Genomic DNA, 15,355 nt, shown 5'->3' on the forward strand with positions numbered 1-15,355 from the left:
TGCATTTACGATGGTCTTCATGATTTACAGTGCCACATTCAGCCCAAAGCCAAGTTGAGTAAGGCAGTATCTCTGACCCCATATCTGGAACGGCCACAATGTCTCATCCACTCGCACCTGCAAATAAGCCTTCCGCAAGTCTACTATAGACACATTGGAGCCCTTCTGGCGCCATTATCTCAGCTTGCTGGCGCACACGTCAGCATCGGCAGTGTACGTCTCAATGTATCTATTGAGTTCACGATAGTCCAGCACCGGACGAACTTTTGATTTGTTATGCTGGACTACCGCCATTAAGGGAATCAGACCCTTGGGTGGTCCCAGCTTGTTGGGGTAGGGGATCAGCCATCCATCCTGGATCCATGCCTCAAGTTCCTTCTCGTATTCATTACGGGCCTTGTCGGGTATCGAGTACTCTGCAATGCTATTCTTGAGTTCGGTTGGCGCCCTTCCTTCTGTCCACTTCCACGATGCAGTCCATGCTTTTTGGTGAGGGTCGTAGTCCACCTTAAAATCAGGCCGATCAATGTGAACTGCAGCACACACTGGGGTTTCCAAAAATCGCACAGTCCCATCTCTGCCGATAACCACTCCCTCCAGTGCCTTAATAGCATCATATCCCAACAGTACATCGAATCCCAGCAAATCCCCTCGCATCACCAGCACATTAATGTCTACGGCCACACCAGAGTCTGTGTGGACTTTGACAGTTCCGGCTCCACAGCAAGCTTGCGTATTGCCACCTATTGTGGTTACTTTGATGTTCTGCTTTGTTCAGTTTCGACACAACTTGGCACTCATGATGGTGTGTGAGCACTCGGAGTCGAGAAGAGCTGAACAAGGCACTTGGTCCACGTACACATTTATTAAAGTCTTTCCATATCGGCTACACATATTGGGCGCCATTACGATGTAATCTAAAATATGCATTGAATTATGTCCCCTGCTTTTGCAATTTTCACCAAAAAATTGAGTAACTTTTTTACACGAATTTTGGTAATTTTTGTATATTTTTTCGACGTGCTTAAAAGCTCATATTAAAAAAAATCGATCTGTCGCCTCTTTGAACAAGCACCAAAATTTTTTTATTTTTTAATCCGAGATAACGTGCTTTTTTTTTCTTTTTGCTAAAAAGCAACAAAGCACAACAATCGTGACACGTATGCGATGTAAAAACGACTACGTTCATGTTGTCGATCCTAGAATTTAAATAACCGGCTTTTTTTTTAAGGCGTGATAGTGCATGCGTTGAGCAATGATGCTATTAAAGCTTAGCAAGCTAACAACGAAATTCTGCCAGCGTGCACGTGGGTAGAAAGAAAAGTCGTTCTTGTAAAGTCGGAATTAAAAAAAAGTTCGTCGTACGTACGACTTGGAACACGAGAGGAGGACAATTCTGCTTCATGCCTCCTCTCGGCTGTGTGCGTGTGTGCGCACAATCTGCAAATTTACAGCTTGCCATTTCTGCCCCGATCAGTTCACCAGCTGTGCATTATTATTGTGCGTATTTTTACTCATAACACCGAAGTGCTCGCTTGACACACACACACACACACACACACACACACACAAAAAAACAGCCTCTTAATCAACTGCTAACGCACGCGTCACTGTAACGTCCAATGACAACAACAACAACAACAACCTTCTCACTCGACCTGCCTTTTATACCACTCTCAATCCCTTATCTTGCGCATGCGCCTGTAGATTCCTGACAACCTCGAGACTTCCGCTTATAATAACCCAAGTTTGTTGTCGCGCATGCATACAAGGCACAAACACGTGGGCGTTTGTTTTGTTGGTAAGTACTACACATAATTTAGAAATAATGATGTACAGCAATTGTAAGAAGGTGAAATTTTTAGACGTAACTCTAACTCTTAACGACAACACTTACGAACCATATCACAAACCAAACATTATTCTATAAAGATTATAATTCCAATCATCCCAAATACACGAAGAAAGCCATTATCTCCAGTATATCTAAAAGAATATCTGGGCTATCTCAAAATGAAAATTTATTCAACAAAAATAAGGATTAGTACAATGAAACCTTAATTAGATCTGTATACCATGGGAAAATGAAATACATAGAGGAAGTTAATGATAAAAATAACACACGATTTCATACAATGTGCAATGAAAAGAAGAGGAAACACGAAGAATGAAAACAGATTTAAAAATAAGAAGAATAAAAAGAACGAAGCCAGGAACAATGAGGAAGCACATAAGAGTAAAAATAGAAGAAATAGACACAAAAACAATTTTGGTTTAACCCACCTTTCAGTGAGCACATTCAAAATAATATCCCCAAGGAATTTTACAAAATAATTGATAAAAACTTTCCATCAGAAAATAAATTATGTAAAATCATTAATAATAACACAGTTAAACTCTCTTTCTCGACCGGTGCTAATCTTGTAAACACTATAATAGGCTCCAACAATGGTAAAATCTACAAAATGTTGAATAATAATAGAACTAAATCAGGCGAATTAAATTTGGGGAGAAAATCTGACTGTAGAATACAGAACGAATTTCCACTGGGAGGGAATTGCTTAATTCCAGAAATTGTATACAAATGTGAAGTTAAGGCGGATAAAAGTAGGAGAGTGTACCTGGGGGTACGAGTTGTCCGTTTAAGGACAGATTCAGAAGCCACGTTGCATTATTTAAAACCGGACCCGAGAAAGAACCTAATAGGATAGGAATAATAATGTAAATGAGAATAAAACAAAAATAATTAATAAAAACAAAAAAGAAGAACACAACTGCATTAGGGGATTGGATTAGGGAACTACGTAAATATAATAAAGCATTCGACATAAAATGGTCAATAGTGGATAAGGGTAGGAAATACTAATCTAGCAAATCAAAAAGATGTAATTTATGCTTACTTGAAGTTCATTACATAGAGAATTCTAAAGAAGAAATTTTAAACAAAAAATTAGATGCTATACAAAGTTATCTTCAAAGAAATAAATTCCTGCTCTCGCGCCTAAAACCTGGCTGAAATAAATTTATAAAGGGAATCCACGATATATACTAATAGTAAAATATAGGAAGAACACATAAATTTAGCATTAAATTTAAAATGGCGAAATATTTAAATAATTGAGTAGGTGTCCAACTTAACATACCGGGAATCAAATGATTATAACTGAATAGGGAGAAATAGAAATAACTTTAATATTAATAATAGTTACGGAAAATAGGATTAAACCCTGATAAATTCAACTACAAAAAACATAAGGAGTAACCAAATGCCAGAAATAGCTGGGAAAAGATTTTAAAATTAATTTTGAGTAATATATAATATTGAAAATAAATGGAAAATTCAAATTAAATAGACATCGTGATGGTTAGACTAGTGATGTTTTATATATGTCTCGCAAAATTAAAGAAAGATGATTAATAAATAATAAATCCAAAATATGATATTAGAAAAACTCATGACTTGAGATTTTTTTAAAACAATAAAGTTATAAATGCTGGAGTCCTTCAGGGGTCAATCCTGGGCCCAACTCTCTTCCTGATCTACATCAATGACCTCCCTAAACACATACTTAAATCATTCGTTGACATCTATGCTGATGACACGACCATCTACGGCAACACATCAAAGGCTATCTATATAAAAGCCAAGTACGTCCAAGGATGGAATACTGTTGCCATATCTGGGCAGGAGCTGCCAAAAACAGCCTATCATGCCTTGACAGAGTACAAAATAGACTTTGTGGCTTAGTGGGGGATGCCCTTTTCTCTACCCTGCAACCCCTCTCTCACAGAAGAGACGTTGCGAGCCTATCCTTGTTTTATCGTTATTTTCATGGCAGGTGCTCGTCTGAACTCCAATCCCTGATCCACCTCGCCAATCTTTCACGGAAAACACCCGTCTAGCTGAATCCACTGTGAAAAATTTCCCCCACTCTATATCTGTGCCTAAATCAAAACGCGGATTCCATGAACAAAGCTTCTTTCTTAGAACTGCACGCCTGTGGAACTCTGTTCCGTCTGCCTGCTTCCCTCCGGACTACAACTTGGATGTCTTCAAGTCTAATGTTAACAAATTCCTAATGAACCGCCCCCTTAAGTAAACACTCCATCAAATCTCCACACTAACGTAATGTACTTGCAATAACCATTATCCCTGAGTGGCTTCCGGGCCTTGATAAGTGGTGATCACTGTGTAAAAAAAACAAAAAAACAAAAAATGACGAAGTTCTCTCTGATTCTCTCTCCTCTGATCTCGAGCGCGTGGTTCAGTGGAGGAAGATGTGGCTAGTTACCTTTAATGCATCCAAAACCAAACTCCTATCCTTACATCATAAACGCTCTGATCCCCATCTGGCATCAATTGTGATGGATGGCTCTCGTCTGGGTGAGGCCCCGTATTTTGACAAGCTTCTGGGTTTGACCTTTACTCCTGATCTGAAATGGAACACGTACATCAAGTCTGTTGCCAAGGTCGTTGGAAAGATGGTGGGATCCTTCTACCGCTCCAGAAGATATCTCACTACTGATGCAATTCTCTATCTATATAAAAGCCAAGTACGTCCAAGGATGGAATACTGTTGCCATATCTGGGCAGGAGCTGCCAAAAACAGCCTATCATGCCTTGACAGAGTACAAAATAGACTTCGTGGTTTAGTGGGGGATGCCCTTTTCTCTATTCTGCAACTCCTCTCCCACAGAAGAGACGTTGCGAGCCTATCCTTGTTTTATCGTTATTTTCATGGCAGGTGCTCGTCTGAACTCCAATCCCTGGTCCCCCCTCGCCAATCTTTCACGAAAAACACCCGTCTAGCTGAATCCACTGTGAAAAATTTCCCCCACTCTATATCTGTGCCTAAATCAAAACGCGGATTCCATGAACAAAGCTTCTTTCTTAGAACTGCACGCCTGTGGAACTCTGTTCCGTCTGCCTGCTTCCCTCCGGACTACAACTTGGATGTCTTCAAGTCTAATGTTAACAAATTCCTAATGAACCGCCCCCTTAAGTAAACACTTCATCAAATCTCCACACTAACGTAATATACTTGCAATAACCCTTATCCCTGAGTGGCTTCCGGGCCTTGATAAGTGGTGATCACTGTGTAAAAAAAAAAAAAAAAAAAAAATCCGCAGTTATCCGCCTTTCAACATGTTTTTTTTTCTTAGATTAATGTGTCTTAAGTTAAAAAAACAGAAGTCTTACCACATATGTGTGTCGGGCGAGGTAGGGCGATAAAGAGAGAGATTAAAGATGGCGCCTATTGTTTTATAAGCTGTGGTTATGCGAAATCTCGCCGCACACATGCAAATGGGGGAGATAGGCTGTGTAAAAGCAGCCCGAATTGAGAAGTAGGATTGTGACCGTTGACGATTGTTGGATTTCTAGCCCCACGTTTGGGGAATCACTGTCACGACTTATTACGAGTTAATAAAAAAAAACAAAAACAAAAAAAAACAACAAAAAAACAAAACAAAACAAAAAACAACAAAAAAAAAACGAAACAAAAAAAACAAAGCAAAACAAGCTATTTCCGGCCTTGGCCACCGGCCTGAACAATATGATAAAGCCATTCAATGGCGAAGACGTTGTGGTAGTTTGGCTAAATAAAGTGGACCTAGAGGCAAACTGTTATTCCTGGAGGGGGATGTATTAGACCTATATTTGAAGCTGAATGAGCGGGAACAAGATGACGCTGACGCAATTAAAGTCAGATTGACCCACGTGGATTCCTGAGGCGAGCAAAAGCAAAGCATTAAATTGCATTTTACCCTTACTTATATCGAAAGTTTCTGCGGCTCACTCCTATCGTATACAGAAATTCTAAATTAATAACCTTTATTTATCTTTCGTCTCCTTCTCAGATCTGAGAGATGCTTGTGTTCCCAGATTTTAGAAAATATATTTCAGTAGTCTAGTCTATGGTATTGTCCACCGACATCTACAACTCCATCCGAAAAAACTTTTGGCAGGCTCACAGGTCACACTATTATTCGAATATCTCCATTCCCGAAAACAATTAAATCACCATTTCTCGCTTTATTTAATAATTTTGTAGATTTCCTTTTCTTATTTTCAATCTCAAATGATTTTGTGCTATTCTTATTTATAATTGCTGCCACCAGATAACACAGATCACGAGAGTAATAATAGAAAAAGAGAAGAAAAGAGACAACAAATTACTGCTACGTGTCATCTCCACTACAAAATTTAAATTGCCCGCGTGGGGAACCGCTATCCAGATAATCTCCGCACTTAGTTAATTGGAAAATATATTACTTTTGCATTTCTTGATTATTTCCATCATAAACCAAAGACCATACACCCTGTTAATTTAATATTAAGAAATTACACCCCCCCCAGAAAATAAGCTCATTAATTGCTCTGGAATTGAATTAATTTAATTCTTACGGTAAATTTTGTAAATAAAAATGAAATACATTCATCGGACGGGGGAAGTCTCGAAAACCGCATCATATCACTGCAACTATCAGTCCTAAGAGGCAGGAAATTTCTATCTTACTGTCTCGTACATCCCACATTACTACCGGTACACATCTGTTCAATTTCTAACGTAATCTCTAACGAAAATTTCCCATTTTCTTTCTTAACTAAACTTATGTAGAATTTTCCATTTCTAAGCTTATTTTTTACACACTCAGCTTATAATCCTGTCACATTGATATTTTGTAAAACTAACAAACAAATTAATCATAAGTAGACATCGTCCATCTCTAAAACATATTTTTGAACAAAAATCCGACAAGATAACTTTATATGTTAGATTCAAGGTATGTTAAAAAGGTAATCATTTATAATATAAATCTAACTTGTCTGTTTAAATGTATGCATGTATAAATGTATGCCTAAAACTTTTGATAAAGGCAACGGATTTTCATGCGATTGATATCGTTTTGAAGCACGACACTTCGGACCATAAATATTGAAAAATTGGCTAAAAACATTAATTCCTTCACCCTCTACTGAACACTTTCCTACCATGAGAGGTCGCTTTTTTCGCCGACATTTTCGCAAGTCATCCTCTCTTTTCGATGCCTAGCCTTAATTTAAACCTTCGCCACTTCCGGTTTGGTAATAGACGCAACAGCAAAGGCGTCACTTTTTTCACATTCTTTTCCTCTTTCGCGGTACGGGTTCGACCCTGCCTGCCTACTACCACTTTTTTTTGCTCACCTCCTCCCAAACACTCGGGCGACGCCGGGTACCCAAGCTAGTACTAATTAAGAATGATTCTGTATAGTCCTAAGAGGTCCACTTTTTAAATCTTTGTCTTGTCTCTTTGAGAAGAGGTTAGTTTATTGGCAATCACCCGAGGCGCTCCTACCAGGGAATGGCGATGGGATTGTTCAGGTATTTTTGCAGATCAGAGTGCACTTTGTCTAGTTTTCTGGCTTTTCAAATCCCTACTTGACTTTGTGTCTAACAATAAAATAGCAATGACCACAGTGTAGTATCTGTTCTGATGCCACACTTCACCTTTTCTCTCCTCGGTCAGTGGAAGAGAAATCCTTCATGACTTTGATAATTTTTATTTTTATTCTATTTATAATGCCCCTTTTTGAGGAGCTGGATTTTCTCCACATTAAAAACCGACATCGTGTCTAACATGCCATCGTGGGATGGCAAGTAAATAGGAACAATAAAATAGCAATTCAAATCTAATGCAAACTTATGTGGAACAGATTATTGGACAGCGTGACCGACCGATGAAGAGACAGAAACTCTTATAGAAATCATAGAAGCATCTAACACAAAACACGTTTACTGATCAAAATAGTATTTCAAACTTAAGTCTAACCGACTTACGACGGACAGAGCCTCATAAAGAAATGCGCGGACGCACATATAAAAAACTACTTAGTTTCACTTCTTTCTTCATTTGTTTAAGTTAATTATACTCGGTTAAGGATTAAAAGGCTATTTCAAGCTAAAGTCTGGCAGATGGTAGAAATTCTATTCCAAACGTAAGCATGATAGACTAACCAGTCAACTGATCTAAATGCACGTAAAAAGAAACTATTGATATAATATGACTCACTCCGATGCATTTCTTGCATATTTCTTCATTCAGGAAAAGGTCACCGAGGATGACTCGCATTCCCTGGGTCGAAAATTGCAGATCAACATCAAATTCATCTCGCCGTTTGATCTGTCTCTGGATTGGGAACGGAAGTGCGTTAATCCGACTTCCTGGTCCAGTTTCCGGTGCCCGTTTTTCATTCTTTGGTGCTTTCTGTTCCTTGTCTGCCTGATCCGCCATATCTGCTTAGCGACTGCATAAGGTATACAAAAAGAAAATTCAACAGATATGGGGAAAAGATGTAAATGAAATTGTAGATCACGTTTCTACATAAAAAGAATTTTTTTTTTTTTATCTTGACGTCATATATAAATTAAGGAAACAATGGGAGTTTGATGGTTTGACTGAACTCAATTACTTACCTTCCTTTGCTTTGTGTTGGCTGTGCCTGGTTCATGACATATAAATCTCAATGGGTTACAGTGGGTTCGAAATAAATAGAGAAAAATAATCACAGAAGGATGCAGAAAATTTGAGGAAAAGCGTTTTAAGCATGTAGTATTAGAGCATGCACTTAGAAAGCCGGGTGAACTCGCAATTACTGCCGAATAGCAACAGGAACTGAAACACACAAACTGTGGCATATTTCTTCTGTCTAAAACCGGCTTAGTAAAGCATATAAGGTCACACAATGTCAGGCATTACCAACAATTGTATAAGGCTGTGCTGCTTTCCAGACCGCACAAGTATTGCTGTAATATCTCTGGTTTCGTCTCTAATTCAGCAAGCGTTTTGACAAGACTCTCAAAGGTGCACAGTGAAGTCTCATCATAAACAACACCAAATACTGGCAAGTTCCCCTGTCACCTCTGCGAACGATTTTGCGAAAGTATACATCAATTTGAAGAAATGGCAAGCTACTGTCAAGAAGTAACAACCATCAATTACGAAGAGCAATACATATTACAAACGATTCATTGTATGCAATTAATTTTACACGTGTTATTGTTTCCACAGTTGAATATAAACTGCCAGTTCGCACCTTTTCTGACAATATTACTGAATACATCTATTGTGCTGTTTTTTATGAAAATCGCCCCCAGACAAAACATGAAGCCATTTCATGTAAGGGACTTAAAAAAAACTATTTAAAAAAACTCTTCGTTTAAACTCCTAAGCTTAACATTCACATGCAACATGAATTAAATCAAATACATTGAGGACGTTGCCAGGGTTGCTACAAAGAAGGTGGGTTGCTCTATCGTGCTAGAAATTTACTCACACCTGAGAGTATCCTGTATATCTACAACACCATAATTCTACGATACATAGAGTACTGCTGATATATCTGGACTGGTGCTACAAGTCTGTGGCTCTTAAACAAGGTCCAGAAAAGGGTGTCCAATCAACACTATCAGCTAAACTCCAACTCTTATTCCATCGCCGAAATGTTGCGTCCCTGTTTTACAAGTACTTTAATGAAATGTTCTCTGCCGAACTCAGGACATTTGTACCGTCTCAACGCAAACACACTTGACTGCCTCAATAAGCTGCAAAATTCACGCCTACACTGTAGAGATTCTTAGATACCGGACAGCCTTCTAGTCTAATAGCTTTTCCCCTGAACTGCTAGACTTTGGAATTCTCTTCTGGGCCTCTGCTTCCATATCTGTATTGATATGCAGAAGTTCAAATGTAGTGTGAATAGACAACTCGCTGCTCAACTCCCTACATAGTATTCCTGTCGAATTACTCCCCTTCCGTCAAGTGATAATGTGCTTTGTTGGGGTGAAATAACAGTAAAAACAAACAAAAATAAACAAACTAAAGTTTTAGATTGATAAATTTGACTCAGAAGACAGCAATTCTTCCTCCTTAGTCGGAAACATTACTAATGGAATGTGAGGACTAAAGGTCAAAATAAAATAAATAGAAAACTGACATAGTTGATTCATTAAGAAATGCTTCTAAATAATTAAGGATTGTTTATAAAAGGAAACACACACACAAACACATAAATTAAGTTAAACTATATTGATAAAATGAACTAAAAACCAATATTTTATTTCAAAAGTTCGTAATACAAACAAGCATTAGAACATAATAGAACATAGCGTTTCGATGTTAGTATTGCAAACTAAATATTAAATTGTTCCAAAAGAAATCAGGCAAAATAGAACATTAAAAAATCGTCAATTAACATTAACTTTTACAAAGTGATAGCTATTGGATCGTCGAGATAAAACTATTCAAAATCTCTCATTATTACCAGCAGAAATCAATTACTTCCCGAACCCCTTATACATTGAAAAGGCATAAAATTTACGATAGTACACGCATATTTACTCAGCGCACATGCAAATATGTCTCTGAAAAGATAAAATTATATATAGGTTTAAGGAAAAATTTATCTCGAATCACGCAGTCACTTAAAACAATTGGAATTTTATTATATTAAACTGGAATTTGATATATGTTTATACTCAAATCTGTTAATTACACCATTTAATTGTGTTTACTAAACATAATGATTTCGCACTGAACACGATAAATAAATAAATATTTTTTAAAACTATTACAAGAAAATATAGAATCATAATCTCACCAAACAAAATTCTGTAAAAGTATATATATATATATATATATATATATATATACATATATATATATGCATATATATATAAATTTACATATATATATATATATATATATATATATATTAGTTACGTACATCACATAATATATCCACAAATCATATCACGTTTGGACGACAAGTATGAAAATTAACGCTAACATCAAACAATGACATAAAACGGTATTGGGGTTCTAAAACGTATTAATTTATCCTTAGTAGTTAAACAGTGGAAGTGATATTATTAAATATACTATTCATAAATAGAAATTTAATTATTAATTAATAACTATAGTCCAGTTAGATTGACTTACTAAATTTTACAGTCTTCCTGTCCTTTCACTGCGATTTATAAGTTTAAATCAACAATTAATCAGTTCATTTAATTTAATTACAATTATTAAAGCATATAAAGTAACATTTGTTATATACGTAACCCGGAATATTTCAGTTGTTATGCCATCAATTTTTCTTATGGAATCCTATGGAGAATTCACTAGGTTGTAACAATATTTATTCAGGGTGAACTGTTTTAAGTGTCTACAGCTAATATATATTTCATCCCTTTGATTCAGCAATTAATCTTTATTAGGGAACGTAATACTTGTCACTTTGTCATTTACACACACACACACATACACACACACACACACACACACGAAAAAAGAAGTAACGTTGTCTAATGTACGGGTTGAAGAGGCTCAACTTCAATACAGATACTTTATTTTTATTATTATTATTATTATTATTATTATTATTATTATTATTATTATTATTATTATTATTATTATTATCCCTTAGGAATCATATGTATTTCAACGATGCCCTGTTACTTTTCTTATCTAGGTTTAAAAAAATGTTTCTGTATCTAACCTTAAAATCAGTATTTTTAACTCCTAAGTAAAATTTTCCTGACGAGAAATAGTTTATTGGAACACATTTCCTAAATAAAGAATTCTTTAAGTTAAACATTTTTCTCGAAGCGGGCATTCACTTTTATTCCTACAGTTACATTAATAATAATAATAATAATTATTATTATTATTATTATTATTATTATTATTTTCATCGTCGTCGTCGTCGTCGTCGTCGTCGTCGTCGTCGTCATCATCATCATCATCATCATCATCATCATCATCATCATCATCATCATCATCATTTAAATCCATCTATTACGACTCTTAATTATTTAAAAAAAAGTTATTCGTACAACTATAGCTAAGTTTAACAGTAAATTTATTAAATATTTTATGTAGAGTGTTGTTTGCAGGAAAATGCCAGCTTAAACATTATTTTTAGACTCAACTGACAAATAAAACCAGAAGTCCATACTAAATAATGTTCTGTTTTTTTATGTTATAATACCCAATCGTAGTGTTTAGGTAACAACTCTATTGAAGAACGCTGTTATATTTATAATAATTTTTATTAAAACGTCTTCACTATTGGAATTATGCCAGTTCTATGGCTAATTGTTGTTGAGATATGTTTAATAATAGAATTTGAATGATTTTATATGGGATTAACGTATATTGAATAATAATAATAATAATAATAATAATAATAATAATAATAATAATAATAATAATAATATTCTTTTACATGTGGTCTATATGTGCAATGGATAAAGTTGAATGTAACATCTAGAAAATTGATAATCTAAATTCCACCTGTGATTTCAGTTTATAATATTTCATAGTCTTTTCTATATTTTTTTCTGCTTTGGAGTTAGTTGCATATCTACCTATATCCAGTCCATTATCGCTATATAGTCGTATATGCTTCAAATTAATCATACCGATTCAATTTTATATGAAATAAAGAGTCATACAAAATAATACATCACAGTAAAAATGAGAATGAGCTCATAACGACATCAAATGAATCTTTTTTTTTTTATCGATTTTTCGTTATCAAAATTTATATATATATATATATATATATATATATATATATATATATATATATATATATATATACTAGCAGTTCGGACCGGCTTTACTCGAGCCCTATGTACTGTTCAGACCTTAATGTGCATATGGATATATATATTAAAATGTCTGACTCATGTCCAGTTAACCTACATCTAAAATTTCAAGTGTTTAGACCCAAAATTCGCAGAGGAATTTGGTAGTGTCTGCAAAGGTAAACTCTTTCAACGTTTACCTCTTGGCAGCCTAATCTCAGCCCAAAACTGTTTAAAAAGCTTGCTGCATGTCTGAATACCTTACATGAAAAATTTCAAATATTTATACCCAAACTTGGTTGAATAGTTTGCTAGAGAAAGCAAAGGTCAAATCTTTTGAAGTTTGATCCATGCCAGCCAAATTTTCGGCCTTAAACAAGTTAAAACGCTTGCCTTTTGTCTAAATACACTTTATCTAAAATTTCAAATGTTTAGACCAAGAATTGGCTGAGTAATTTAATAGAGACCGCAGAGATCAATATTTTTTAAACTTTAACTCCACTTTTGACCCCTTAACATTTACTGTTTTGAGCGCAAATCAAATTAAAAAGTTTGATCCATGTCAAAGAAACCTACATCTAAAATTTCAAGTGTTTAGACCCAAAATTGGCGGAGGAGTTTCGTAGAGTTTTCACAAGTCAAATTGTTGAACTTTGACCCCTTGACATCGACATTTCTGTCCGAAAACCGGTGGAAAAAATTTCCCAAATCTCAATACCTCTTATGTCAAATCTCAAGTCTGTACACTGAAAATTGACAGAGGACTTTGATATGGAAATGAACACACACACACAGACAGAGAATTTCACATTTATAGATATACTAGCAGTTCAGCCCGGCTTTGCTCGGGCCCGATGCACTGTTCATAAAGTTATATTCATAACTTTATATATATATTTATATATATATATATATATATATATATATATATATATATATATATATTTAAAGGAGATTAGAACAATAGTCTAAAGAGCGGAGTGTATTTTAATGTAACAGTGAAATTACTAGTTTAATTAAAATACAGGAAATAGAAAGTGCTCGTTGTAATTTAGATATATAATAAGCTCGATAGTTAAATGTCCTAGAGCTAATTCAATATTAAGTAATGTGATTTATAATTTAAAATTTAAAAATCAAATTTTAATTAAATTAAAAATCCGTTTCATAAGAAGGAACAACAACAAAATCAATTATCTGTACGATCGTTTCGGAAAACAATGCTTTTTATTGTGGTATACATCAAGTTATGTAGAATAATTATATATAGTTTTTTGGTAAGCAAGGTCTCATCAGCAAATTTAGGAGGGTTTTTATTGAATTTAAAAGACACCATAAATAAACCTAGCATTAAAAGTAATGCAGATGAATCTTTTAATTTTTCCTTTTTTGAAATCAGGAACTGTGGTTAAAGTAGTCATTTAGATGTTTGCTATAGCTTTTTATCTTATTGAATGATGAATTTTAAAAATTCTCTGGCTATGTTTGTTTCTAGGTTTTTGGAATATGGGGGGTTGAACCATAGGATCTCCTTATGTCTATTCTTATGTTTACGGGTTTTGGTTTGCTGTTTATTTGTATTATTATCTAATATTTGTGGTTTAGTTTTATCTTTTTTTTGTCTCTTGGTTATTTTTCTTAACTGGTATACGGGAAGACATTGCCATATTATATGTTATTACGCTCTTAATAGGTTTATTTTCAATGCAGTTTATGTTTCTATCATTTTCATTTATGAATTTAATTTGTGAATTATATCCAGAGTTTTTAAGGGCTTCATTATAGTATTTTTCATTTTTGGTAAATATGGATTTAGTAGAAGACAGTCTAGAAATTCTTAAAGCGCCAACCCCCCATATTCCAAAAACCTAGAAACAAACATAGCCAGAGAATTTTTTAAAATATTAGATAAGAACTTTAAAGCCCCCCATAGATATAATAAAATTTTCAATAAGAATACAATTAAAGTCTCTTACTTTACTATGCCTAACCTTCATCAGAAAATAATTAGCTCTAATAATAAGAAAATTAATAAACTACAAAATACACCTCTACAAAATACATCGGACTGTAACTGTAGAAGAAAACATAAATGTCCCCTACAAGGCTCATGTAAAATTAAAAATGTTATCTATAGCTGCACAGTATCAAAAACTCCAAATCTACATGAACCTATTAACAGCCATAACTCAACTACCAGATTAAATAATAACACCAACTTAAACCAATCTACCGATCAATTACTAATCAACCCACCACATAATAATCCAACAATAGACCTAACGGAAAATAATCACAACAAGCAAGAGGTAATATACATTGGTTCCACATCTGGCCTAATAAGACATAGAATTTACACGCACAAACATTCTTTTAAAAATAACTCTCTGTGAAACCAAGCTACTCTATCCAACTATATTTGGCAACTAAAAAACAGCAATATTTCTTTCAACTTAAAATGGCAAATAATTGAGACTTGCAAATCATATAAACCAGGAGATAAATTTTGTGCACTATGTACAAAAGAGACCCTAAAAATTTTAAAATATGAAGATATAAAATGTACAACCAAACTATTAAATTCAAGACAGGAGCTTCTGACATGTAGTCATAAACGTTGGTTTAAATTTAATAAATATAAACCACCTTAAATCATTAAAAATTACTTATTAGTAAAAATAGATTACAATTATTTTTTTTTTAATAAATTAAGTTAGACTA

General features: G+C 34.6%; 1 protein-coding gene across 2 annotated transcripts in view; it reads right to left on the reverse strand.

Moving 5' to 3' along the window:
- LOC145279651 (uncharacterized) overlaps window positions 1-10,087 on the reverse strand; it is a 71,612-nt gene extending 61,525 nt beyond the window's left edge. Inside the window, exon 1 of one of the 2 annotated variants that reach the window (XM_080130881.1) lies at window positions 8,055-8,193. Coding sequence is in view for 1 of the 2 variants with exons in the window: in XM_080130880.1 (XP_079987006.1) it covers window positions 8,055-8,276 (222 nt within the window). In the remaining variant the exon portion in view is untranslated. Of the gene's footprint in view, window positions 1-8,054 lie in introns of both variants that reach the window. The other variant, XM_080130880.1, reaches the window with a different exon arrangement.
- Window positions 10,088-15,355: the final 5,268 nt, after the last annotated feature.

The sequence above is a fragment of the Euprymna scolopes genome, chromosome 7 (assembly GCF_053919585.1).
Source record: "Euprymna scolopes isolate OS-2025 chromosome 7, ASM5391958v1, whole genome shotgun sequence".
Taxonomy (NCBI): Eukaryota; Metazoa; Mollusca; class Cephalopoda; order Sepiida; family Sepiolidae; genus Euprymna; species Euprymna scolopes.